The 27,828-nt window shown below is 45.5% G+C and overlaps 1 protein-coding gene across 2 annotated transcripts in view; it reads left to right on the top strand.

The window, feature by feature from the left end:
- Positions 1–27,828, top strand: part of ttyh1 (tweety family member 1) — a 46,376-nt gene that overhangs the window by 2,216 nt on the left and 16,332 nt on the right. For both annotated transcript variants that reach the window (XM_039741212.1, XM_039741211.1), the window contains exons 2-10: positions 5,428–5,663; positions 13,050–13,161; positions 13,249–13,520; positions 13,721–13,816; positions 19,282–19,354; positions 20,732–20,807; positions 22,619–22,674; positions 26,493–26,585; positions 26,771–26,863. In XM_039741212.1, coding sequence (XP_039597146.1) covers positions 5,428–5,663; positions 13,050–13,161; positions 13,249–13,520; positions 13,721–13,816; positions 19,282–19,354; positions 20,732–20,807; positions 22,619–22,674; positions 26,493–26,585; positions 26,771–26,863 — 1,107 coding nt within the window. The remainder of the gene's footprint in view (positions 1–5,427; positions 5,664–13,049; positions 13,162–13,248; positions 13,521–13,720; positions 13,817–19,281; positions 19,355–20,731; positions 20,808–22,618; positions 22,675–26,492; positions 26,586–26,770; positions 26,864–27,828) is intronic.

Raw genomic sequence — 27,828 nt, forward strand, 5'->3', positions numbered from 1 at the left:
TCAGCTGAATTCCCGATGTGTCATGTTGCTATGCCATGCCTCCCCTCTTATATTCCATCTCACTTTTCTTCTCATTTATGGCCTTGTCACACAACAGTTGTCCTAATTCTCCAACAGTGATCTCACTACCTCAGCCACACAGTCTTCATCGTAGGGCCTCCATCTCATGTCTTCTACCTTACCATGTCCCCTCGTTTGACCAACTCATATTTCATAGCCTCAACTGTCCTGCTACTCCTAATCCTATATTCTTTACCTCTTGACCAACACCCTCATGTCATTAACTCATACCCTCTTACTGATACCACACAACACCCACCCAAATCCCCAACTGCCATCTTGCTACTCCTTACCGCACAACCTGACCTTGCAATCCACACATCTCATCTTACCTCATCACACACATTTCCAGTTTTGACAAACTCCCCTGAATCCCCTTAACTCTGATCTTAACCCTCTTCACTTCACAACATCACTATACTGGACCAGATCCCCTGAAGTGCCACCTCAGTCCGTCCTAAGACTAAGACTTCACTGCCTCTTCCAGTTGTATCCCCCACACTCCATCGCACTACTTTATCCCACCAACACAACAAACCCAGCTGTCTCCCCAGTTTCTCACCTAGATCTTCTGAAGGTCATCTCCCTCCCTTGTATCTCTCTACAATCTGTATTCCATCATCACTGTCTCAACGCCCCACACTTACAGGTTCACTTTGCTGATCCATTTCCCTGTCTCACCCTTTACTTCGCCATCCTGGTTGTTTCACTTTGTATCCTACAAGCATCATCTCATTCCCCAAACCTTAGTACTGTACCCCCTTGTAGCCCTTGGTCAACTCTGACCCACATCTCTTAACCTCACAGCTTTTCTTCACATTTGTGTTTCCCCCCAACACCTCCTCACCTGGTCTTACAATCCCGTCTCCTAACTATACATTGGAATGTCGATCTCTCAGGCACATGCCCCTAACATCCTCACCCATCGATCTCCTTCATTTCTTTGTACCCCACGACCCGATCTCACCAAGTCATTTCTTTTGATGGTCACCTCATCCCCCTGCATTACCTCACTCCCACCACTTCACACCCTGATTACATCAATCCATATCCCATGACCCCACCTCATATTTCCAACTCATAATCCCCCCATTGAGTGGCTGAAGTGCTCTGCTTCTCACCAAAACTCCATACCTGCATTGGTTGGAGTATTTCTATGCGTACTGGTAGCATGTTGAAGTCACCTGGCACACACCAGTATGCAGAACTGGCACTTCTCACAACCTCTTAGTACCGTAATGCTGTGTGTGTTAATTGGCTGCTGTCTCCTGGGAATTGTAGGGAGGGACACCCCCATCCCCTCAGGTATTCTAACTAAAATCTCTCTATCATCTAGCTTTATTATGTATGAGGGGGTCCCTAACGCCCCCTCAGTATCCAAGCCTAAAACATTACATATGTATGGAAGTGGGGGAGCACAGCCCACAGGAATGGGTGTACCATAAAGGGCATTCTGGGAGCATTCCTAGGGGCCCGTGACAGTAAGGGACCTTTCACCAATTCCATCCCTCCTCATTCCCACTTAATAAAATGCTGTAGTCACCATGTGCTGAAATGACCAACGGATGCCAAATCACCTCATTCATAAAATGATTGAGTCTCCAAGAGTGTGAAATACAGCTCTGCATTAAATGACTGAGTGTCCACCTGCTGCATTGTTATGATCAGCTCTCTTTGAAGGAGCTAAGTCACCCAGGGGGTCTGTGGGGGTCTTAATCTGGGCTTCCACTTCAACCACTGCCCCAATAAATGCCATAACAAACTTTTTAATTCTATTTTTGCTCTAACAGGGGGCTGCAGACTATCTTGGCAGCATTAGACAGCATTAACCATTTTTATCTTATCAACCAATCTTAACTTAATCACGTCATTGAGGATGTAAGATGAAAACTTGGATGAGTACCTGGAGGAAAAGCCAGGCAGATAAGGATGGGGGGGTGATTTGGGGTGGCATTCATAAAACATGCCATTTGTCACTCCCGTCATCCCTGATATTTCTTGTGGTGCAATGTGACTTCCTCAGGTGACGAGATCAGCAACTGCACTCATCAAGTTGGACGTCAGTGTAGAATCTGAGCTCGGGACATCACATCCATTGGGCAGCAGAGGTAACCTGTGTGCCACCATGCCAACCGTCCTACATGCGCCAGCCCCACAAATCATCTGCCCACTTCTCTAATCTGCACCTCCTACTACATGTATGAGGCAGCAGAGCTAACCTCTGTGCCACCATGCCAACCGTCCTACATGTGCCACCTGCCCGCTTCTCTAATCTGCACCTCCTACCCTGACACACACACACACACACACGATGCCTGTAACTCCAATGACCTATGACTCAGCACTTGTCACCTAATCACACCAGCCACCATGACATCTCATAATGTCATCACACCCACCGTTATCCCACTGTCACAGTGTCACAATCTGGAGCGTTTCTGTCATATTTGGGTGGTCATTTGCTCATGCCAGCGCTGATTTTTCTATGCTTTGGTGTTGCTAGGCTGTGTATTATAATCACCCTGTGTATCCACTCGGCCATAAGAGGCCCTGCCTAACCCAAACCCAAAGATGCCGTGGGCACCATGTTACATAAAAGCAGCTGATACGTGGCACTCATTTGTTAGACTTTCAGACTGTGCTGGCATTGAGCACTTTGGTCTCCTGGTTTTGTTCCCGTTCGAGAGCTGCCTGGCACATTGATGCAGTGGTTTTAGCTGTGAGATGGCTCATGGATTCAGGGTCCACCTTCTTCTTGTGGGGTTTTTCTTCCACATCACTGGTGACAAACAAGTTTAGTTAAATGGTGTTGTCCATTACCTATCGACCGCCCCCCAGCAGCCCACCCCAATGAATGGGCCCTATAATTGACTGCCACCCTGCCATATACCCTACCCCCCTGGAATGGTTCTAAATTATTTTTTTAAGCTTGTCTGAGAATCTTACGTCGTGTTAGGTTTAGGATCTACCACCCAAATGTCCCATCAGAGATGGACCGCTCTGTTTGTCGAGGGTCAGCAATGTCAGGGTGACTTCATCCCTCGTTCTGGCTCTGATTTTGTCGCCTTGTTGTTCTTTCCAGCTTTGACCTGCTGACTGTGCTTGGACTTCGTGATGAGGCCGCCCAACGTTTGCCACTCGATAACTAATTAGTGATCTGGTGACCTGAAAAGAAAATCATTTTTTTACTTTTTATCTTCCGCTCTGCTTCACTGTGGCATGAGTATCTGAAATCGGCCACCCGCCCGCGTCCTGAACTGACCCTCATCTTATTCTCCAGCCATCTTAACACGCCCTACCTGAAGACCCCACCCTACCTCTTTGTTATCCCCTCATCATGTCCAGGCTCAGTGACAGCTCAGTCACCCATGTTCCACTTACCCAATGCCTGGCTGTCTGTCACCACCTTCCAGTATTCATACACAAACACCTTTACAGTTTTCCATCCCTCAGGTTGTCACCTTGGCCACCGTTCTTGTGCCATTAATCCTGATCTCCATAGCTTCATATCCCCCATATCCAAGTGTATAAACCATGTCATCCTTACCATCAGATACCCCATGTGGCTTCCATCCCATTATGTCACAATCTCAACCCACCAAATCCGGTGACACGTTAAACAACATCTCGCCGAAAGTGGAAGCCAAACTCGTCCCCTGAAAATCTCACATGACACAACAATGAACCGCAAGGGATGACAAACATCACGTCTCGTGACGACTTTCCAGCCCAATTTCACATTTCCAAAGTGTCACAAGCAGGCCTCATTCTGCCTGGTGATGCCAGTGGCTGTGGGTTTACAGTTGCCCCCCCCCCTTTTTTGTCTTTCTTTTTGCCACTCTGTCGTGGTACAGCAAACGTGGCATTTCAGACAGACAAGGTCCCAAAACTCCCACATTCCTCATTACTCGTGTCGACCCTGCGTTCATTCACTGTGCTACTCATCGGTTGCCTGGTCTCACACATGCAGAGCCCGCCACAATGATGTACGATTTACTTTGGGTGAGTCGCAGAGTGGACTACACGACTGGTGGTCATGGGAGCATGCCCCCAACTCCTGAAGATTCTGTAAATAAACATCGAGTAGATCTCAGACACTTCCGGGACCCTTGTCTGACCCTGTCCTCCTCCATCTTTCCAAAACCCTCCTCATCCGGGACATGTCGTCATCCTGTTCTCCAAGCAGACGTCCTTCACAGTACATGGGGGGCTGACCCCGTTTAACTGCTCCTGTCTTGGTATCCTCATCCAGCTTTTGCACTTTGACACCAACAGTTGCTTGAGTTATTTGCAGATCTCGCAATGAAATCTGAGGGGGGTTTGTGGAGACCACTCTTAGTGGTCAACTCTTGGGCTGGACCAGTTGGCAGTCATCTGAACTCTACGCCACTTGTAGTTGATTTTCCTTACAGTGGAATGATTGACCTCAAATAATTTGGTGATCTTGGTAGATCCTCATAGATGCCCACAACCTTCCTTCTGGTGGCCTCTTTTGATCTCAGTGTGGTGACCCCACACACGTCGGTTTTAAAGAGAACAGCGGACCCTCGATGTCTGAGGTGTCGGGTCTACCATAATGCTGCCTAAGGAGGTTCTAATCATTGGCACCTCACCTGGAGCACCCGATTCGAATCTGATGGATTTGAAGTGGTGACAAATGTAGGGGGCCGACTTACTTTTTCCCAGTTGACATCATCTCCTCGTTTTTGTTATGCCGGTGAATGCGCCCCGTCCTCTTGACGTGTCTGTCATGTTTACCTGTGGGCTCTGCTTGCATGAAGTTGGGGTGCAGTTACTTTTTCACACAACTTTACTTCTGCGTCTTTTTCCCTTCTTCTCTTCTCCAGTGCCCCTGCTCTGTTCCCTCTCGTCCACTTCTCCGTTCACCTTCATCACTCCACCGCCAGCCCACCTTGTCGTCTCAGTGACCACCCCAGTCCCTCACTGATTGCCATACTGGCGTGTTATGAAGGTTGGCAAGGCTGGAAAAACTGGTGACGGTCTCCAAAAAGACACCGGGTGGGTGTAATGAGCCGAGAGCGGGCAGCCCCAATATAAGCGGTGGTCTCATGCAATTTTAATGGCAGCACATGTGTGGCATTAAATATTCAGGCTCTCGGCCGTCTTCTTCCGCACGTGTGACCTACTCTCGTTGCTCATCCATGATATGCAGTCGTCAGCAAGTCACATGTACTGCTTTGTAAACCTGCCCCCCCCACCCCGATCCCCCCAGGGCTGTATACAAACTGAGCATCTCTTCAGAGGCATGACAAGCTACTTAACCCCGTCTCTCCCGGCTAAGAGGGTAAAATGAGTGACAATCGATGAAGTGCCTGCTCTCACTGGGTGGCCTGGCTCTCTCCACAGACGCTGCTCCTGCTCTCCAGCCTCTCGGGATTCGGCTTGCTGCTTTCTTTTCTCATCATCGTGTCCTACCTGATCCGGCACTGCTGCTGCCGCCGGCGAAAAGGTGACCCCGACGGTGACTCCGAAGACTCGGACGATGAGGACGACGACGACGTGCATGGTGCACGGGGGCACAAGAGGGCCCGCCAACTCTGCTGCGTCACTTGGGGTACTGTAGGGGCAGTCATCATCTGCTGGTGAGCCTGGGAACGCATGCAGGGAAGCCCACCGGGGCGTCCTTTGGAAATTGTGGTAGCACAGAATCCCCAGTCTGTGTGTCCTAACTCAGTTGTTAATGGCCTCCCCATCAGCCCACTCCCGACAATAACACACCAAAATAAAACGGAGGAACAGGCAATGAAGGGTGAAGAGGTGCAGTGATAAGGAGTTCAATCTAAAATAACAATCAAAAACAATTAAAATAACAATCAAATGATGGAGTCTTTACCATATATATAGCCCCTTTCAGAAAGCACACACGGGTTAGATAGATAGAGCGACATATGAGCAGCTGTAGCCCTCTGACAGGGTCGTCATTACCCCCCTTTTTCGTGACCTCCCCCCACCCAGACTAATACAACTGCCTTCACATCGCCCCTCATCTCCCCGCTGCCACCCCTCCCCTCCCGGGAATTAGACGTGCGCGTTCTGCAGGAACTGGGTCACTAAGCCTGGAACGAACCAAGTGCACCGCACAGCGGGGGGAGGGGGTTACAAGAGTCGGGCTGAACCATTGCGGGGCGGTGTGCGGAAAACACGGAGTTCTGCCATCGTGACCTCTTTACGAAGAGAGAGCCGCCGGGGCTCGTCTGTCCAGAAGAGGCGGGGGAGATGAAGGAAAAGAAAAATACACACAAAATTGGGGGGGGTTGGGGTTTTATTGATCCGTTCTACTCGACCGACATAATATTCAAAAACAGGAGAGGACACCACGGGGGCGGGGGGCCCAAAGCCGACAGACTGCAGACGTGAGGGGGCAAGAGAATACCAGGGGTAGCGGGCAGAGAGGGGCGCACGTGCCCGGCATTCAGACGCACGTCGCTACATTTTTGAAAAAGCGGATTTAGCGAAAACTGAAACCTGTCGTTTGGTTTGGTTATTGTAAAGAAGGCGAGACAGGGGAGAAAAGAGTTAAAAAGGGCTGTATAGTTATGTTTACAACGAATGACGCTATATAACAAGAGAAAGAAAGAAAGAAAGAAAGAAAGAAAGAAGGAATGAAAACGTTACTGGCAAGAACGAAAACATTTTGTTTTTTCTAATAGAAAACTAGAGAGAAGAAAAAAGCCGTCTAGTAAAGGAAAGAAAAATTGAGGCAGATAAGCACTTTTTTAAATCTTTTATTGAATTTATTGAAAGCAAGTAACATTCCATAAATCAAGTCAATCTTAACAAAACTAAATTAAATTCAGCCTCCACCCGTGAGAAAGTTTGGGAGGAGTGAAGAGGCAAATGTTTATTCTAAAATGTTATTGATTAGATCCTGACACGTTTTGTAATGTCAGCAAAAAAGGCACAATATGGCAAGATAATGAAAGAATGAGTTTGAGTTTTAAATATACCTTTTATTAGATGTTAACCATCAATACAAAAAGCATCAAAACATCAAAAAAGAGAAAGAAAGAAAGAAAAAGCTCTTTCTTTTCTAACAGATCTCAGGCCTTTAAGAGCACAGTTCAGCAAGAAATATAGAAAGGATGTACAGTAGGTGTTGACAGGTCACTGTGGTGCTGCTGCTGCTAAGGTTAAAATTCATTACCCAATTTCCAAAAATCAAATTAATAAAACAGGTGGAGAGCACAAACAAACATACAGAACATAGATAGATAGATAGATAGATAGATGTGAAAGGCACTATATAATAGATAGATAGATAGATAGATAGATGTGAAAGGCACTATATAATAGATAGATGGATCTGAAAGGCACTATTTAATAGATAGATATGAAAGGCACTATATAATAGACAGATAGATAGATAGATAGATAGATGGATAGATAGATAGATAGATAGATAGATAGATAGATATGAAAGGCACTATATAATAGATAGATAGATGTGAAAGACACTATATAATAGATAGATAGATAGATGTGAAAGGCACTATATACTCTAATTGATAGATATAATAAACGAATGAAATAATAATAATATATTTTATTTATATAGTGCCTTTCCCATGCTCAAGGCACTTGCAGAATATAAGAAAGAACAGCAGGGTATAGAGTATATAGCATAGTACAAACCAAATAAATAAATAAGGAAGATTAAGAGCCTAACAGACAACAGAATTGGTGGTCTCGCACACACACACATACAGGTTACATGAGCATCTTGACGTGGAGGTAAACTGAGAGAAGGGGAATGAAGTCAAGTAGAGCTAAAAGCCTTCCTGAACAGATGAATTTTGAGTTGTTTTTTAAAAGAATTCATGGAGTCAGCTAACCTGATTATTTTTGGGATGTCATTCCAGAGTCTCAGCACTATACAGCTGAAGGCCCTGCTGTCACCCATAGAGTGTAGGTTAGTGTGAGGCACAACAAGATTGCCAGAATCAGAGGACCTTAGTGGGCGGACAGGCACATAGTGATGGAGGAGATCACTGATGTAGTTTGGCGCCAGGTTATTGATGGCTTTGTAGGCTATTTGTAGAATTTTATATTCAGTTCTGTAAGACACAGGGAGCCAGTGAAGATGGAGCAGGATGAGTGTGATGTGCTCGCTGCTTCTGGTCCATGTAAGGACTCTTGCAGTCGAGTTTTGAATAAGCTGGAGCTGTGATAGAAGATTAAAGGGGCACCTGCCAGTAGGGAATTACAATAATCGATGTGGGATGTAATAAAAGCATGGACAAGTTTCTCAGCTTTAGAAAAGGAGAGGAAGGAGCGAACACGGGATACGTTACGGAGGTGAAAGTAAGACAGTTTCTTAATGTGATTTATGTGGGCGGAATAAGAAAGGAAGGAATCAAAAATGACACCGAGATTCTTTTCAGTAGAGGCAGGTCTGATGAGATCACCGCCAAGATGGACTGGGAAGGAGCTCATTTTATTAAGTTGCACTTTAGTCCTAATTTGCAGGAGGTCAGTTTTGTTGCAATTTAATTTAATGAAAGAACAACCTTTATTTTTTTACTGAAGCTAAAGAAAAATTATAACGAATAACAACAATCCCCTTGAATTACTAAAATAAAGAACACTTCTGACCAGAGATAACAGTGCAGTCCCCGTAAGGCGCTATACAGGCGTATTGCTGTTGATATAAAGGAGCCCCCCCATAGTGTTTCTTCTGCTGAGCGATTTGTTGTCTGCAAGTCCTCAGTGTTGTTGTGTCACAGTGATGGTTTGTGCAGCGTTGTTCATAATGGCACTCAGTTTTGTTTTCATTCTCTCCTTCGCTTACAACCTCCAGGGGGTCCAGAGTTCACCCCATATCTGAGCCAGCCCTTTAATGATGTTGTCGATTTGGTGGTCCTCTCTTGAAGTGACGTGACCAGCCCAGCACACCACGCTGGCCATCACAGAGTTGTAGGACGTGAAGAAGATCGCTGCCTACATTTAAGAAATGCCATCTCCTGAGATGACAGGGTCTGCTGTGCTGTTTCTTCATTTGTCCATCTGTGTTATCCACATTAGTGTGGACTCGGTGGGCTCAGGATATTCACAGCACAAAGCCCAGATTTATCTCAGGAGGAGGAGGATGTGGAAGTTGACAGAAATGCATGTATTGTCATGTTGTTAATTCTGATCACACAAGGCGGGGGGATTGACTCCATGTTTCACTGTTAAAGAAACTTGTAGTTTCAGGGTCTATAAAGTCGATCCCAGAGACCCTTTTGTTCCAATAAGAGTATTCAAGTCGACACCATTCTTTGCCAATATCAGGTCTGATTTACTTTTATTGGTTTGTTTCACGATGAAAACGCACAGAAGCACAAGTGGAACTCCGTTTTATGGAGGGCTGCTGTTTTTTTCGTGTTGTTTGCATCGTATGACTAATGGTAAGCCATTAAAAAGCCAGGCAGGCGGCGTTTTAGACTAAAACGAGCCGTTAAGGGCGTGGAGTCTTAACAAGCGAGGCAGCTAACGTGGAGCATTAAAGCGCTGCTGCATGAGCCGTAAGGGCTTCAGCAGCAATAACTCACTTCTCACTAAGAAGTTCGGTTGGAGCAAAACCCTTGTGCCACTCCGGACCCTCCAGGACTGATTTTGTAGACCCCTGCTGGACAGCAGTACTACGTTTTTATTAAGGCCTCTGATTCTCCCACTAATTCAAGAGAATAGCTTTTTATTTCCACAAAGAAATTTTTTATCAGATTTTTTACTTATTATTTTATATTCCTCACACACACTATTTTTGATAATATAAATACATTTTTGTAGCTTTTCTTTATATTTCATGTTGGGTTTTGGATGCCACATCGCTGTTATCTTAAGCACCACCATATTGTGTGTGTTGTGACTGCGGCTGCCACAAATAGCCAGAGCGCACAGAACGGGCCTCACCCCAGGCGGCTCAGCCCCAAACTCAAAAGGCAGGCTTCTCGTCTGACCAGGCCCAAAAATGGGGGCTCAGGCTTGCAAAGTCAAAATGTCACAAAATATCAGGAGAACAAAGGATAGTAAAGTGAAAAACTAGGGAAAGTGAAATGATTTTGTATGTAAATGTTTATTGAAGAAGATTCAAAACAGGAGCCCAGCAAGGCAAGCAAAAAAAAAATCAAAGACGATAACATAAAACAAAGTAGCAGGTAAAAGGAATTAAATTTTAAATTCTAAAACAGCAATGCCAGCAGCCTCTCCTTCTGCACGGCTGGGGGGCTCAGAGCGTCATCAGGTGGTCCCACCCCCTGTGGTTCAACAAAGAGGAGGCAGAGCAGATAACGGCGAAAGATGGCAAGTACTAAATACAACCGAAACCATAAAAATACATACATAAATCAAAATAAAACTCCTAATGTACAGAGTTAAATTGAAAAAAACAAGAAAAAATGTTAAATATGCGTTACTTATCCCCTGTAGTTTATAAAATAACTCCAAAATAAGATATTTACCTTTCAATGAACAAGAGAGAGAAGATTAGATGATGTGGAGACAGTGAATCAGGGAGTGAAATGGATTAGCAAGGAGGAAGTAAGGACAGCGATGAAGAGGATGCTGGAGGTGGTAGAGTTAAAGATGCTAAGATTGGCACTGGGTGTGACGAGGATGGACAGGATTAGAAATGAGGACATTAGAGGGTCAGCTCAGGTTGGACGGTTGGGAGACAAAGTCAGAGAGGCGAGATTGTGCTGGTTTGGACATGTGCAGAGGAGAGATGCTGGGTATACTGGGAGAAGGGTGCTAAGGATAGAGCTGACAGAGAAGAGGAGACGAGGAAGGCCTAAGAGAAGGGTTATGGATGTGGTGAGAGAGGACATGCAGGTGATGGGTGTAACAGAACAAGATGGAGAGGACAGAAAGAGATGGAAGAAGATGATCTGCTCTGGCAACCCCAATCAGGAGCGGCAGAAAGAGGAAGAAGATGTTAATTATCATATATAGTTTATAAAATACTACAAAATGAGATAGCTTTGATTTTTAACTATAAATAAAAATCCAGGAAAAATAAAGAAGATTGCAAATCATAATATATATATAACATATAGAATTATATTTAAAAAAGAAACAAACAACTATAAGATCAAACAAATATTCTACCTGGAAATGAGATTTTTTAAATATACAGCATGTTAATTATCCCATAAAGTTTATAAAAAACTACAAAATGAGGTAGCTTCAATTTTTAACTTTAAAACAAACTCCAGGAAAAAATTAAGAAGATTTCAAATCAAATCATATCATTTAATATACAGAATTAAATAAATAATTAAAAAAAAACAGCCAAAACTTCACAGGAATACTCCACTTAGAAATGAGATTTTGCAGGCGTTACGTACCCCACATCGTTTGTAATGGCGGCTGAGAAAAAAATTTTAATCTCAAGTTTTCGTGGAGGAAGGAGACAAGAAAATGAAGTTTCTGATAGAACAGGACCCAAAGGTGACCAACAGTCGACAACAGCAAACAATTAAAAAAAAAAAAAAGCGAATGAAAAAAAAATCTCACATTCCTCGTGTTGCAAAATCCACAGGTGAAATCCTCGAATCGTATGCTCACGACGTGCAAAACGTGTGCATTTTATTTTGCTAAAATATGGTGAAAAATAAACTCTGGAAAAGGAAAGTAGCCCACAAACCAGGAAGTCCCTTCACATGAGGTCACCCTTTTGAGTTAAAGACAGGACTGTTGACCAATGAATGAGGGGGAAGGGAGGAGGCGGGTCCTCAATTCAAGAGCACAACTCCATGTGAGGGAGTTTCCAGTTTGTGGACTGCCTTCATTTTACAAAGTTATTTATTTAATAATACTTCACCATAAAACATAACCTGCGTTTTGCATGTTGTGAGCGTACGATTGGAGGACTTGTGTGACACATGGGAATTTTTTTCAGGGATGTGTTTGAAGTCATTTGCTGCGGCCCCGAGTTGGTCACCTGCATTCCTTTGATCTTCTTGTTGTTTTTATATTGCTGTATGTCTTATGATTGGCAGTCTTCTTTATTTTTTCCTGGGTTTTTATTTATTGATAAACATGGAAGCTATCGTATTTGTATTCTTTGAGGAGTGTGGGATTGTTGATGTCATGTTGCGCGATGGTTTAAAGGGTCCTCACCTTGGCATTCGATTCGCTTTCTGAGTTTGGATTAAAACTTTGCGATTCATTTACATTCTTCCATTATCGTTGAGCCCTGCGGCTCTCTTTTGACTGCCGTTCCTTCTGTTTGCGTTTTGCTTGTCACGATGGCCTTTCTTGATCTTCCCGTGTTGAGTTTCCTGACTCCGGTTATTTCCCGCTGCTGGCCAGTTCTTTACGTTAGGAATTCTGTTTTGTTTTTTTTGTATTTCTTGTGCACTCTGATGATTTTCAGTTATGCTGTGTTTAGTAATTGTTTTTGATGTTTGTTTTCTGTTATGTATCACGATGTTCACTTTGTGCCTCGTCTGTCCTGCCTGTCTGCTGAGCCCAAGGAGGCAGGGCCACCCTCTAAATTAACAAACCACAAGTCTGAGCGAGGACGACAGGCCTAACAGTATACAGTTATGGTGCCTGCTGCTTTGAGCCTATATAAGATGGTGGCCCGCAGCTCCCAGTACCCTAGCCATACATAAAACACAAAACTGTCTGCTGCATGGTGTTGTGTTTTATTTTATTTTATTTTTTTGTTGTCTGGTTTAATTTGCCGATCTTCTTTGTCTTTTCTGCTTGAGTCCTTTGTTAGTTTTGACTTCATGTTTGTTTAGTTAGACAAATCAAATTCCCTTTTTCGTTTCCTGATCTCCCCGGCCCCTTTAAGACCCTCAGGGTGCTAGTGGGCACACACTGCCAGCTTACGTTGTTGGCTCCTTTTTCGAGCTCTGATCTGTAGAGTTTCTGCCCAGCAGTGTCCCTCATTTCCCGTATCCCACTGTCCTGATCTGGAAACGTCATGTTTGTTGTCATCCATTTCTAGTATTTTGACGTCGATTCTGTCCCCCTTGCAGTGCTGCCATTGGAATAGGTTTCTACGGCAACAGCGAGGCTAATGATGGGATGTACCAGGTGACCTACTCCTTTGCTACAGCCAATCAGACCCTGAGCTCCATTGACCTCTTGGTAAGTCCTCCGTGGCCGTTCACGTTTGACGTGCCGCACTCCTTGCCTGTCTCAACGGCTGCTGTTGGTGCTTCTTCTCTGTTTTAGATCTCCGACACGGTGGTCTTGCTCAAACGTGCCGTGTTGGACCCGCTGACTCGGCTGGAGGAAGCCTTCACCCCGGCCAACAACTTCATTGCAGTGGTGCGCAGCACTCGCCGCCAGTCGGAGACAGTCATCGGCCTGCTGTCTGAGCTGCCCCTCGATGTCTCGCTGGGGTCCCAGTTGGCCGCTCATCTGAACAACACCCTAAATGACTTGGGTGAAACTGGTGCTGTGGGCAGAGTGGCCGAGAAGTTGGTCTTCATAGAAGACTACAGGCAAGTTGAGGGTGGTGGGCACTTCACTAATGCATTGTGTCTTTGGTTTTGTGTCCTCCTTATTCCCCAACCCCAATTTTATCAGAACCAACTTAAACTCGGGATTGATGGCCCCTCACAAACGAATAGCAGTGACTTTTTAGGGGCAGGTAGTTAGCACAGCAGACCCCTCATCACAATTCTCTTTCTCCCCCTTCTAGGTGGTTGACCTTCATCCTGCTCCTCCTCCTGGATCTCCTTGTCTGCTTATTCATCCTTCTGGGTCTAGCGAAGCAGGCCCGCTGGCTGCTGATCGTGTAAGTCCAGAACATTCTCTCTTGCTGGGCCTATAGAAAATGTTCATCCCTTGGAAATTCTCGTTTTTTATTGTTCTACAAAATTCAAATCGCAAGGGAGTTCATTTAATAATAATATAATATAATAATAATAATAATAATAATAATAATAATAATAATAATAATAATGTTTTATTTATATAGCACTTTTCCCATTTCAACGCAATGCCTTTCTAGTCCATCTGTATTGGACACTGTGTCTGTTACAGCTGGCAGTTATATAGTATGGAGGACTTTTTCGGACAAAATTAAATAAATAAATAAATAAATGCGCAAATAAATAAAAGTACTGTGAAATGTGAGCATAAATAAATAAATGTATCATGAAATGAAGCCTTAAATACATTTGTCATGAAATGAGAGCATAAATGAATAAATGTGTCACGAAATATGTTTTTCGTTGCTTATTTATTTATTTCATTTTGTCCGTAACATTTCTGCAAACCGTCATGACATACGACTTGAAATAAAACTGTCACTTTCACTCGTCAAAGTTGAGAGGGTGGGCTCTAACACGCCCTCTAGTTACTGATTGGTGAATCGAAGCACAGGAATTGATTAGAAAAATGCTTACTACTGCCGATGAAATGGATTCTGCCGAAGATATTACGTATTTCAGAGAGAGAACTGAAGATTTATCGGAAGAAATTACAATGTTTATTCATATACATATATTTAGACTCCGATATAGATGAAACTATTTTTGAAATTATCGAAGAACAGGTGGAACGGACTCGACTACACTGCAGTTCAGGTGATGCAGTTCCCTGCTCTGGACGTCCATCCTTTGACATTCCAGCTGATTCAATAGAACACATTCTGTTATGCGGTTTAAAAGTACGACAGATTGCAGATCTATATGGTGTATCGGAGAAGACGATCACAAGGCGAATGAGCCAGTTTGATATACGGTGAACTGCAACAGCTGTATTAGTTTAGGTACTTTGACATTAAATGCCCAAAGCAGCTCCAACTAATATTTTGAACTGAGTATTTGACCCTTGTTTTACGAGTATAAAGTCAGGTGTATATTCGCAGCTACTTTTTTAAACAACTGTACAGCTCTGATCAGTGGCAAAGTTGTTCAGTTCAAAATATTAGTTGGAGCTGCTTTGGGCATTCCATGTCAAAGTAACTAAACTAATACAGCCGTTGCAGCTTACCGTATATCAAACTGGCTCATTCGCCTTGTGATCGTCTTCTCCGATACGCCATATAGATCTGCAATCTGTCGTACTTTTAAACCGCATAACAGAATGTGTTCTATTGACTGTCAAATGTTGGACGCCCAGAGCAGGGAACTGTGTCACCTGAACTGCATGCAGTGTAGTAGAGTCCGTTCCACCTGATCTTCGATAATTTCAAAAATAGTTTCATCTACATCGGAGTCTAAAAGGGCCGCCAACATTGTAATTTCTTCCGATAAATCTTCAACTCTCTCTCTGAAATACGTAATATCTTCAGCAGAATCCATTTTATCGGCAGTAGTAAGCATTTTTCTAATTAATTCTTGTGCTATCGATTCACCAATCAGTAACTAGAGGGCGTGTTAGAGCCCACCCTCTCAACTTTGACGAGTGAAAGTGACAGTTTTATTTCAAGTCGTATTTCATGACGGTTTGCAGGAATGTTACGGACAAAATGAAATAAATAAATAAGCAACGAAAAACATATTTCGTGACACATTTATTTATTTATGCTCTCATTTCATGACATTTATTTATTTATGCTCTCATTTCATGACACATTTATTTATTTATGCTCACATTTCACAGTACTTTTATTTATTTACGCATTTATTTATTTAATTTTGTCCGAAATATTCCTCCATAATATAATGCCTTTCATGTCTAGCTATCTGCTATTTAGCGCATGTCTTATCTAGCCATCCATTATATAGTGCCTTTATGCCTGTTCATTTCTGTTTATTATATAGTGCCTTTCATTTATTACTATAATACAAGCCTTTGTAAAGTACCTGTTATGCAGTGACCATCATAGCTACGTGTCTATTATGTACGTCCTTTCATATAAATATACTATATAGTGCCTTTCATATCTTCTACATTATATAGCAGCGGTTCTCAAACCTCTTCAGAATTTCTTGTGTGGTGGTCCCTTTAAAAATTGTTCGATGGCTCATGGATCCTTTTATTAAAAATGAAAAAATCAATATTACTGTATTTCAAGAAAATTGGGGGCGCCAAATACTTTGCACAAGGGTGCCACGTACCCACTGCTCGGCACTGCATAGGTACAGGCTGCTGTGAATAAAACGTTTTTTGACAAACAGTTATTTATTCAGAAAATATTATGTACATGTTAGTTATTAAATTTAAGTTAAAATTTTAATGGGATGGATGCAGACCAGATCATCAAGACTCTTTTCTTCATTGTCGATTTTTTAAACAGCCTCTTAGCAATTGCTTTATTTTGAATTGTCTCATTATGAACACTTTTACTTCATTTGCGTTGAGTGGGCAATTTCACCACCTAAAAACACAAAAAATATGTTATTTGTTGATTATCTGTATCCACCTTTAGTGCTCTTATTTGCTTCTAAAATATACGAAAATTGCTTGCGAGTGTTTTGACTCTACGAAAGAATCGATAATTTTTGATTATGATAAAAATAATAAGGGCTGGCTTGTGCCGAGCGATAACGGTGGGAAAACAATGCAGTGGCAGCGAATAACGGAACAGTGGATTAGTGGTCGGGTCTAGGTGGTGGGCGTAATAATGGAGCTCAGTCACTTACTTCCCCTCGGATGGTAAAGGTTAATAATTATAAAAATATAAATAGTATTAATATGCGATCATTTCTAACGGTCCCACCGAAACCACCCCTAGGGGACCGTGGACCCCTGTTTGAGAACCTCCGTTATATAGTGAGTTTCACACCTCTCAGTCAGTTCTTACTTTATGTCATACTTTCTGTTGCATCTACCTTCTATATAGTGCCTTTCAGGTCTATGTATTATGTAGTGCCTGTCCTGTTCCACCTTTATGTGGGGCCATTCATACTCAGCCAGGCTCTTCCCATCCACCTATGAGACACCACGTTTCATTATGTCTGGATGTTACAATACCTTTCACACCTGTGCATCATACTGTCTAACATATAGTGCCTTTCACACTTTTACTGTCTGCCTATCTATTTATCTATTATACAGTCTTTCGTATCTACCTCTATTATATGCTATCTTTCATTTTATATCCCTGAATAGACACTGAGGCTCTTTGTTGCGGTGAAAGTTAATTAGCACTTCTCTGTTTTTGCTGGTGTTAGACAGACAGTTGCAGACAGATCTCAAAGTTCTCCCCCTTTCCTCTGTCTTGTGTAGACCCCATAAGTGCAGAATCCTCTGCGAATTTCTGCAGGTGACCTGACCTGCTGTTATATTTCTAGTCAGAGGTGTTCGGAGTGAAGAGAAGAGAAGAGCAGACCGGCCTGTGCCTTGTGGTGCTCCAGCGTTCCTCACACAGTCCTTGAGTCTCACACCCTGCAGATCGTCCACCATTAGGACCCCCCAGGCTCATCCACCTGCAGATCTCTGAGTTGACCCCATAACAGGGAGGGCTGGATGGCACTGAAGACGCAGGAGAAATCAAAACACAGAATCCTCCCAGTGCTGCCAGCTTTGTCCAGCCTTGTGGATCAGAGAGACCATTGCCTTCCACACAGGACTGGTTTTTACAGACCACCTCACCCTTTTACAAATTACATCCCCCAGTTGCACCTGGGTCACAATGCAGCTGTTCAGCTGATATTTTCAATTGTTCAACAGCCAGATCATTTTTAGATATAGATAGATAGATAGATAGATAGATAGATAGATAGATAGATAGATAGGCAGTATATAATAGATAGATAGATAGATAGATAGATAGATAGATAGATAGATAGATAGATAGATAGATAGATAGATAGATAGATACTTTATAAATTCACCTACTCCAGCAGCAGCATACTGATAAAGAACAATATTAAATTAAAGAGTGATAACAATGCAGGTATAACAGACAATAACTTTGTATAATGTTAACGTTTACCCCCCTGGGTGGAATTGAAGAGTCGCATAGTGTGGGGTCTCCTCAGTCTGTCTGAAGCTGCTCCTCTGTCTGGAGATGATCCTGTTCAGTCGATGCAGTGGATTCTCCATGATTGACCTGAGTCTGCTCAGCGCCCGTCGCTCTGCCACAGATGTCAGACTGTCCAGCTCTGTGCCTACAGTAGAGCCTACCTTCCTCACCAGTTTGTCCAGGCGTGAGGCGTCCTTCTTCTTTATGCTGCCTCCCCAGCACACCACCACGTAGAAGAGGGCGCTCGCCACAACCGTCTGATAGGACATCCGCAGCATCTTATTGCAGATGTTGAAGGACGCCAGCCTTCTAATGAAGTATAGTCGGCTCTGTCCTCTCTTGCACAGAGCATCAGTATTGGCAGTCCAGTCCAGTTTATCATCCAGCTGCACTCCCAGGTATTTATAGGTCTGCACCCTCTGCACAGTCACCTCTGATGCTCACAGGGTCCATGAGGGGCCTGGGCCTCCTAAAATCCACCACCAGTTCCTTGGTTTTGTTGGTGTTCAGTTGTAAGTGGTTTGAGTCACACCATTTAACAAAGTCCTTGATTAGGTTCCTGTACTCCTCCTCCTGCCCACTCCTGATGCAGCCCACGATAGCAGTGTCGTCAGTGAACTTTTGCACGTGGCAGGACTCGAGTTGTATTGAAGTCTGATGTATGTTGGCTGAACAGGACCGAGAAAGTCCAGTCCCTGCGGCGCTCCTGTGTTGCTGACCACAATGTCAGACCTGCAGTTCCCGAGACGCACATACTGAGGTCTGTCTGTAAGATAGTCCACGATCCATGGCACCAGGTGTGAATCTACTCCCATCTTAGTCAGCTTGTCCTAAGGAGCAGAGGTTGGATGGTGTTGAAGGCGCTAGAGAAGTCCAGAAACATCATTCTTACAGCACCACTGCCTCTGTCCAAGTGGGAGAGGGATCGGTGTAGCATGTAAATGATGGCATCCTCCGCTGCCACCTTCTCCTGGTATGCGAACTGCAGAGGGTCGAGGGCGTGGTGGACCTGTGGCCTCAGGTGGTCTTTATCACATGTGACGTCAGAGCGACAGGCCGGAAGTCATTCAGCTTACTAGGACGTGACACCTTTGGGACTGGGGTGATGCAAGATGTTTTCCAAAGCCTCGGGACTCTCCCCTGTCCCAGGCTCAGGTTGAAGATGCGCTGTAGAGGAATATTTTAGAAAGGAGACGCGGAGTCAAACATGACAACTTCAGCCGCTCAGTGGTCTCACGGTTTCCTCCACCTGTGGTGGCCCAACACGTACCGAAGGGGCTAACAGGGATCGTCTTCTACTGAACCTTCCCTGTCTTTACACCCCCTTTTTGAATTTCTTTCAGGATGACCATCTTCGCCTGGGTATCTCTCATCTTGAGCTGGGGATCATTGGGACTGGAAAGTGCGGCAGCAGTGGTAAGTAAGAGACGGGCAGACGGAGGGACAGACAGAGGGGGCTTTGTGTGTGCCGGTGCCCAAAGAAAACACTACAGCATTGTTCTCCCACAGCATTGTCTTTGTATCACAGAACTGATGAATTTGTTTCGTTTCATCTCTCGGGGACTCAGCCTCACCGCACGGCGTTGTCTTTATTGTGCTGAAGCCCGAGTCAATCAGTCAGTCAAACTTCAGTTCTCACGGGGCCAATGAGAGCAATTCACGGCCTTGTGCTTTGTGCAGAAAACCAGATTACAACACAGCCTCCTACAAACTAGAAAAATATTACTGCATCTTGTTTTCAAACAATAATCAATGATGGTGAATAAAGCGAAACAAATCCAATTATTAACGTTCATGATCTGTGTGTGTGTGTTCATGTACGGAATACAAGTACACACCAAGAGTCCGATCTCTGCTTTAATTTACACATCTGATCAGGGGAAGACCGTAGACCAGCATTTCTCAACCTGTGGGCATTGGTGGCATTGCAGGTGGGCTGTGCTGGTGTTGCAGGTGGGCCGCAAATGACGTTGGTCAAGACTCCCACCACACACACAACTCCTACAACAATCAATACATCACAGTGGGACCCTGCTCTCTGAGCTCAATATAAAGGTGGTGGGAGGAGCCAGCAGCAGCAACACCAGAGTGGCTCCACCCACAAAACACAAGGAATGTCCCATCCATCCATTATCCAACCTGCTATATCTTAACTACAGGGTCACGGGGGTCAGCTGGAGCCAATCCCAGCCAACACAGGGCGCAAGGTAGGAAACAAACCCCGGGCAGGGTGCCAGCCCACCGCAGGGCACAACACACACACACACACGGGAAAATTCAGGATCACCAATGCACCTAACCTGCATGTCTTTGGATTGTGGGAGGAAACCCATGCAGACATGGGGAGAACATGCAAACTCCATACAGGGAGGATCCTGGTCTCCTAGCTGCGATTTAGCAGCGCTACCACTGCGCCACCGTGCCACCGACAAGGAATGTGCACACATTTAAAGATAAAGAAAACGTACAATAAGTGATAAACAAATACAACAGAAAGGACACAAAAACATGAGTAATAATTCAAAAATTAACAAAAATAATAATAATAACAGAAAGCAAACATAAGTCGTGAAGGGCTCAAGCATAGCAGCCTGGGGGCAGTTGGAGTGAGGCGTCAGGTTTGTCACATTGGACGACGGGCCTTCACGGGAGCGCACCGCTGACTGCCTCTGACTCGCTAAGGTTATGTAAACAAAGTCGGTGACAGAAAACCACGGGAAAAGTCACTTCATGTGACATGGCCTTTCACCACCAGGCCCCGCGCCCTCTCCTCATGTTCCTCTTCTCTTCCAGGCCCTCAGCGACTTCTGCGTGGACCCGGACAGTTTTATTCTGAACGCAACGCAGATCAGTCTGGGCTCCAGTCCAGGTAAGAGCGCCTCCGTGAGTGTTGGTTTTGTGACACACCTGCAGGGTGGCATGGCGGGTCAGCGGGTAATGAACCCACTTTTTTTTAGGTAGAATTGGATGTAGATGTTGCATTTTCTCCATGTTTTTGAGCAGGAGTGGGCAAAGTCGGTCCTGGAGGGGCTTTTGCACCAACCCGATTACTTCATTAGACACAAATCCGTCCATCCCAGTAACAGGTCGGATTTCAGTTCATTGGTTTTTGGTGTTTTTGTCCTGCCATGTCAGGTTACTCTTACGTCATAGGTTGTTTTTTTTTTTCATTCCAAAATATCACCTGAATGCTTTGTAGCCTGAAGTGGATTTTCAGTTCTCAGTCCTTCACTTTTTTCTCCTCACTTTCCTTACAAATATTTGACTAAAACTGACGTTCCTGATGAACACGCACGGGTGGAAATGGACCCAAGGAAGGTGGGGGACTGCTGCTTCCTTTGCCATTTGCTTCCTATTGCTAATGAGAAGCCATAAAAAAACAGAAAATGCAACGTTTAGGACTAGCAATTAAGTGGGGGGGTCTTAGCAAGCCAGACAGCTTAAACAAAGCATAAAAACGCTGCTTGAGCAGTAAGTGCTTTGACAGCAATAAGTGACCTCTCATGAAGAAACTGGCTTGGAACAGAAACCAGCGGACCCTCCAAGTGGAACAGAAACCAGCAGACCCTCCAAGACCGACTTTGCCCACCCGTGTTTTAGAGTCTTCCACTCCTTCTACACGCGATCAGCATGTGAGTGAGTGACACGCTGGTGCCATCTGTACGGCTGACTCCTGTTATGCACCTGAAAATGACCCCAACCCAGAAAGTGCATCAGTGGGTGGATGGATTCTTCTTCAACATCCCTCCCTCCCTCCCTCCCTCCCTCCATCCATCCATCTGTTCATCGATTTTTCAATCTGCTTTTTATCCTACTACCCCAACAGTATTGGCACAAAGAGGTGGCCAACCTGAATGGTCCATCAGAGTGCACACACACATCAGCACTTGGCCCAAACTGCTTCATCTCCCAGGTGTCTCTTCTTTGTGGCACATGTCACAAAAGGACAGCTGGCAGTGACTTGAACTGAAACTCAGGTCAACAAGAACATGGGGGTACAGGTCGAGACTTGCTGAGGGGAAACCGTTAGGAAGTGACCACATAGTGTGGTGGACAGCAGGACTTTAGGGGCCCTCAGAACTCAACTTGACGTTATTTTGAAACAATTTAGTGGATGGGACTGGCGCACTTTGTTGGGCTGAATGGCCTGTTCTCATCAAAATCTGTACTCCGAACAGGCTGGCATAATGATGATGCAGCACCAAGTGCTTAATCCAGCATGCCGGAGTCAAATTCTGTTGTCTGCGTGGGGTCTGCATGGGGTCCGCTTGTTGTCCATGTGGGTTTTCCTCCTACATCCCACAGAAGTGCCAGTTAGGTTGATCATCTCCATGTTCCTCAGTGTGCTCTACATTAGGCTGGCCTCCCACCCAGGGCTGGTCTTGCTCCTGAATTGGATTAAGTGGTCTTGATAATGTCCGTATGTCTTTAAACTCAAAATGAGTCTAAAATTGTAAATGTATGATAGATAAACAGTTCTGATTGGTTTCATTTTGCTCTGTCTATTTCAAATGATTGGTGACCACCCTAATACCCCATTCCACAAATCACATATTTTGATGATTTAAGTTTCCAATTCCTTTTAAACCTTTCTGTTGGGTTTGGTGGTGGGGTGGGTTCAAGTTTGGTGGGATGTATATGCCCCCCTCAGTCTCTCATTAACTTGCTGCTGCATTTCAGGTGCGTTGGAATATTACTTGACCTGTAACCAGGACCCCAGTGGCCCCTTCCAGCAGGTATGATGGTCCTAAACCCCTCACTCTTTTTGTCTTTGGTGGAATGGTGGCTCTGTGGCTAAGGGGTCTGAGCTGGTAACTTGAAGGTTGCTGGTTCGAATCCCGGCAGTGATGGAAGGAGCGCTACTCTGTTGGCCCCTTGAGCAAGGCCCGTAACCAGCAATGGTTCCAGGGGTGCCGTAGGAATAGCGGACCATTTGCTCTGACCCTAAAACTCTGGTTAAGTTGGGGGTATGCGAAAAATAAATTCTGTATACAAGAAATGGTAAATAAAGTAAAGTATCGTTATTTATGGTGCCTCTGTCTTGCTGTGAGCCACGCCCACTGCCCCGCCTCTTGTTTACCATTGCTAGGCAACACCTGCAGCTCGTTCCTCATTTCTTTTGTAGTTTGCAGTCTTTTGTTTGATTTTCCTTCCATGTGTGTCTGTCCTGATTGTTACTTGTGCCCCCCACCCAGTTTGCTGGCCTTGCTTGCCCCCCCAACCCATCATGTCTTTGCATTACTTTTAGAGTCCACTAAAGGATCCTTTGGCCAAAAATGGGTTTTGCAGGCATGGTAGAACTCCAGTGTGAGTAAACAACTGTGTGCCAATCAGAAGGGTGGCAGGCAGGGGGCAGCGCCGGTGGTCTTTCTTTAAGGGATTTATCTGCCTTATTCTAACTTGTAGATTCTCCAGAAGCAGCAACAGCTTCCACCAAACGTTCCCTGTAGCAGCTTATAAGATTTGGATGACGTTAAGAGTGAATTTCGGACCACTGCTCTCTACAAATTAGTTTCAGTTTATTGAGATTTTTTGGCTGTCTGGACTGTACAGCCCTCTTCAGGTCATGCCACAGCATCTCAGTCGGGTTAGGGTCAGGACATTCTCCCTTTCCAGCCGTTCTTTAGTTGACTTGTGTCCGTTGGCTTGTTCTCTGGTTGCATCACCAAACCTGTCTTAAGCTTGAGGTCATGGACCGCAGCTCTTAAATGTCTTGGTGTACTTTTGAATTCCTTGACTTTTTGATGCTTGCAAGGCTTCCAGGCCCAAACCCTGATGCTCCTTCCACTGTACTTCACAGGTGGGATGAGGTTTTTAGGGTTTGGTGTGCACTGCCCATTACCCTCCATTATAGCATGGTGAATTTGTGCCAACTTCTGTTTCATCTGTACATAAAACAGATGTGTTCTGGAACATCCAGATGATGTGGCAGCAGATGGCGCTAAACCAGTGCTTAACCCGACACAGACAGACACAGAAGGCACACTTATAAAAACACACGTGATTTTATTTTATCTTCACCTCATGTGAAATGCCTTCCTCGTTTCCCACAGGCACAACAACCCACAATACTTTTCTTCTTCTTCTCTCTTTTCTTTCTCCTCCACTCCTCCTCAGAAAGCTCCGTCTCCCTCCTCCCGACTCTGGCTCACCGAGTAGTCTCTGCTGGCCCCTTATATAAGTCACCCGGAAGTGCTTCAGGTGCTCGTTGCCCCACTTCCGGCTGCACTTCCAGGTGTGGTGGAAGAACCACCCACACGGGCTCAGGAACAGCTGCAGCACCCTCTGGCAGCACCCCCAGATCCCAACTGGGCTGTAGATAACTCCATCTCCCATGAAGCCCTGCAGGAGACCGATGCACCACTGCAACCCATGGGGGCTGCCATCTAGCGTCCCAGGGGAGGTACTGTTCTGCCCACGCTTGCTCCTCAGGTCCTCTCACTGAAGAGGCATCCTGGCCGTCTGTAACAGTGGTCCTGGGCCAACTTCAGATGCGCTCCAGTGTTTTGGTTTCCTGGGTGGTGTCCTTCCATGAACCACCAGTCTTGTTCAGTGTGTTTCTGATACTGAGACTTTTACAGATTTGTAAACTTTCCCAGAGATCTTTTATTGTCACCCATGGGTTCTTTTCCTCTTTTGGGATTGTCCTTTGTGCTTTTGCAGTGACCTTTACAGGTCACCAACTCTCACTCCATGGAGGGTGGAGTGGTGGCTCTGAGGCTCGGGATCTGCGCTGGCAATCAGAAGGTTGCCGGTTTGAATCATGTAAACGCCAGAAGTGACTCCATTCCATTGGCTCCTTGAGAAAGGCCCTTAACCTGCAATTGGTATGACGTTAACCTGCAAACAGGTCCTCCAACATACCGGGGAAACTTGGGGGTTGGTGGCAGGATTGGCACTCCAGCCACTGTGAAAAACCTCACACTGTTGTTCAGTGTGGTGCTGAGGTGTCACCCATTCCATGGCTGTCCTTGGATCTCAATCCAGGTGGTTCATTGTATGGTAGGTGCTGCAAAACGCTGTAATCAGCACATGCTCCCAACCTCCTCCAACTCCTCCTCCTCTTCCTCACTCCTAGTAGCTACAGCCTGGAATTTTCTCCATATGTAGACAATTTGTCTTACTGTGGATTGATGAACACCCAGGTCTTTTTAGCCTCATTCATCTCTGAGATGTGACTTGTAAGGTCCAGTGACAGGTGTTTAGAGGGAGTCATGGTTCACACGTTCTTGAGGAGATCAGATCTGTCAGTTGCCTCAATTTGAAGGGAGACGCAACCCTTCCAGTCCCATCTCCTTCACTCAAACACCTTGGAGATGTCCTCAATAAGGAAGGCCCACTTACTTTGTCCAGCCTGCACTGTGAATGATGGCTCAGTGTGTTCAATGAAAACATGACAAGTCCAACTATATATGTGTTAGGAGTTGAGTCAGACTGGGCTTCTCCAGACTTGAGGTGTAGATGAAGATCACAGCACATTTTATTAGGAATGAATGCAGAGTGTGGAGACCAGGGGGCGTACAGCTCTCCAAACCCCAGACACAATGGCCACAGAGCCCACAGGTTCAGCAACACACACATTTATTTACAACTCGGGACCTCTTCTCCCTACCAGCACCCAGCAGCACCGTCTACAGCATAATTTTTCTCTTCTTCACCACCACTCCTCCTCCTCCAGCAAGTCTAATCCCTCTTCCTCCCGACTCTGGCTCCTCGATTGGAGTGAGGCGGCTCCTTTTATGTCACACCTGGGAATGCTCCAAGTGGCTGATCAGGATCAACTGCAGCTGCTTCCACGTGTGATGGAAACCTTAAGTAGCATTCTACAGCTCCCCCTGGTGGCCCCCACAGAACCCAACAGGGGTGTGCCAAACTCCCAACTCCCAGTGTGCCCTGAGGGAATCCGTGGTGTCACAGCCGTCCAGGAGAGCTGCACTCTAGTGTCCCGAGGAAGGCAGTGCCTTGTGGGTGCTCTCTCCCCCAAGTCCTTCCATCTATTTGGTGTCCCGAACAGGAAAGAGATCCACAGAATTCCAAAGGCTTCACTTACTTTTTCTTGTAGTTGTATTCCAAGCCAACTGACAGTCACTAATAACACTAAAATGCGTGACTTTGTGGCATGGGAAGGCTGTGCCAACTCTGCAGAGCCAGTCTACGTGAGGCAGCAGCACCAACCATCACACCACCCTGGGCTGTTAGGTGGTCATTTTTTCATTCTTGGTTATCCTTAACTGCACTCATTGAAGGCTGGTGTGAGTGGGCTTTACTGTGAACTGGCCCCCCTGTCCAGGGTTGGTGCCACTGTAAGCCCACCTGCAACCCTTAACTGGTTGAAGGAGCCTTTTGAATATTATCGGGATTTGAATGAAGACCTCACAATGGAAAGAGACAAAAGTTCAAGAGCTCCGCCGAGTCTTTGGTCATTCATCTGTCCTTTCCTGCCGTTGCCGAGCTGTAGCTACCAACGTCTAATCGCGTTATGTCGTCGTAAGGGCGGGCACCGCAGAGCAGGTCCCTTAGATGTGGGTTCTAGCTGTCCTCTGTTCTCTTGCAGAGCCTGACTTACTGCCAGCGGCTGCTGTCCAACATCCACTCCCAGCTGGACGGACTGGAGAGAGCGGCTCTGGCCGAGTTCCCCCTGGCTGAGGTTAGTCAGTCAGCCTTTTATTTATTTATTTATTTTTCTTTTCTACTCACCAGATCGACAATGCCGCCTTTGATACAGTGGAGCCTGGTGGACCCAGTGCCAACCCCTCCTTTTTTGTGCGGCTTTGTGTCGGCTCAGAGTGGCACTGACTGGGGTCTTCTTTTATTTTTGACTCTGATTTTTAGAAAAGCCTCTATGACGTGCAACGGATTCTGAACACAACTGAGGGCAACTTCCACCAGCTGGTGGCTCTGCTGAACTGCAGGGGGCTCAACAAGGTGGGTGTCTGCCGAGGCTGCTGCATGTGGGACTGAAGCTCAGTTTGTTTTGCTGGCGTTGAATGTGGTTTGTAGTGCCCTGAACGTTGCGTTTGCTTTCTAATTTTAGAACTCTATTTCAATTTTATTTTCATATATTCTGGGCAGCCTGGTGGCACAGCTTGGAGTTGTCCAGTGTCAATCGTGTATGGCTGTGTGTCTTGTCACTGCTCCTGTTTGTGGTGGTCATGGACAGGATAACAAGGCGCACCTGAGGATGTGAGGGCGCCCAGTTGGGAGATTAGGGGTAGCATTGTCACTTTTGTGCAGATGGTGTTGTCCTCTTTGCCACATCTGACTGTGCACTTGTGAAATGGCTGGGATGAGGACCAGCATCTCCAAATCCGAGGTCAGGCTGGGATTGCTCTCTCCATGTCAGGGAACAACAGCAGCTCTTAGCAGAGGAGTTAAAATATCTCAGGATCTTATTCACGAGTGACGGGTAAGGGGAGTGTGAGATCAACAAGTGGGCTGGAGGGGTGGCAGCTGTTTGAGCTCAGCAATTTCTGGAGAGCATCAGAGAAGAGTCGCTGCTCCTCTGTATTGAGAGGAGCCAGTTGAGACGGTCTGGACATGTCGTAATGATGCCAAGGGTGGAGACCTCTAGAGTTGTTCCAGATGTATCCCACTGGGTGGAGACCCTATTGCAGGCCCAGGACACACTGGAGGGATTCTGTCTCTCGGTTGGCTCTGGAATGCCTGGGAATTCCTATAGAAGAGCTGGAATGTGTAGCTGGGGACAGGGAAGTTTGGGCCGATCTTGTTGGCCTGCTGTCACCACGACCCTCACCAGGAGAACCAGCGTCACAAATTGAGAAGACTACACAAACTCAGTATGTGGCTTCCTCTTGGCAAATAAACCCTGGAATACTAAAAAATATTTTGAACCCGTGCACACTGCCAGTTTTTTTTTTGACCTGCACAGT

The sequence above is a fragment of the Polypterus senegalus genome, chromosome 18 (genome assembly GCF_016835505.1).
Source record: "Polypterus senegalus isolate Bchr_013 chromosome 18, ASM1683550v1, whole genome shotgun sequence".
In the NCBI taxonomy this organism is placed as follows: Eukaryota; Metazoa; Chordata; class Cladistia; order Polypteriformes; family Polypteridae; genus Polypterus; species Polypterus senegalus.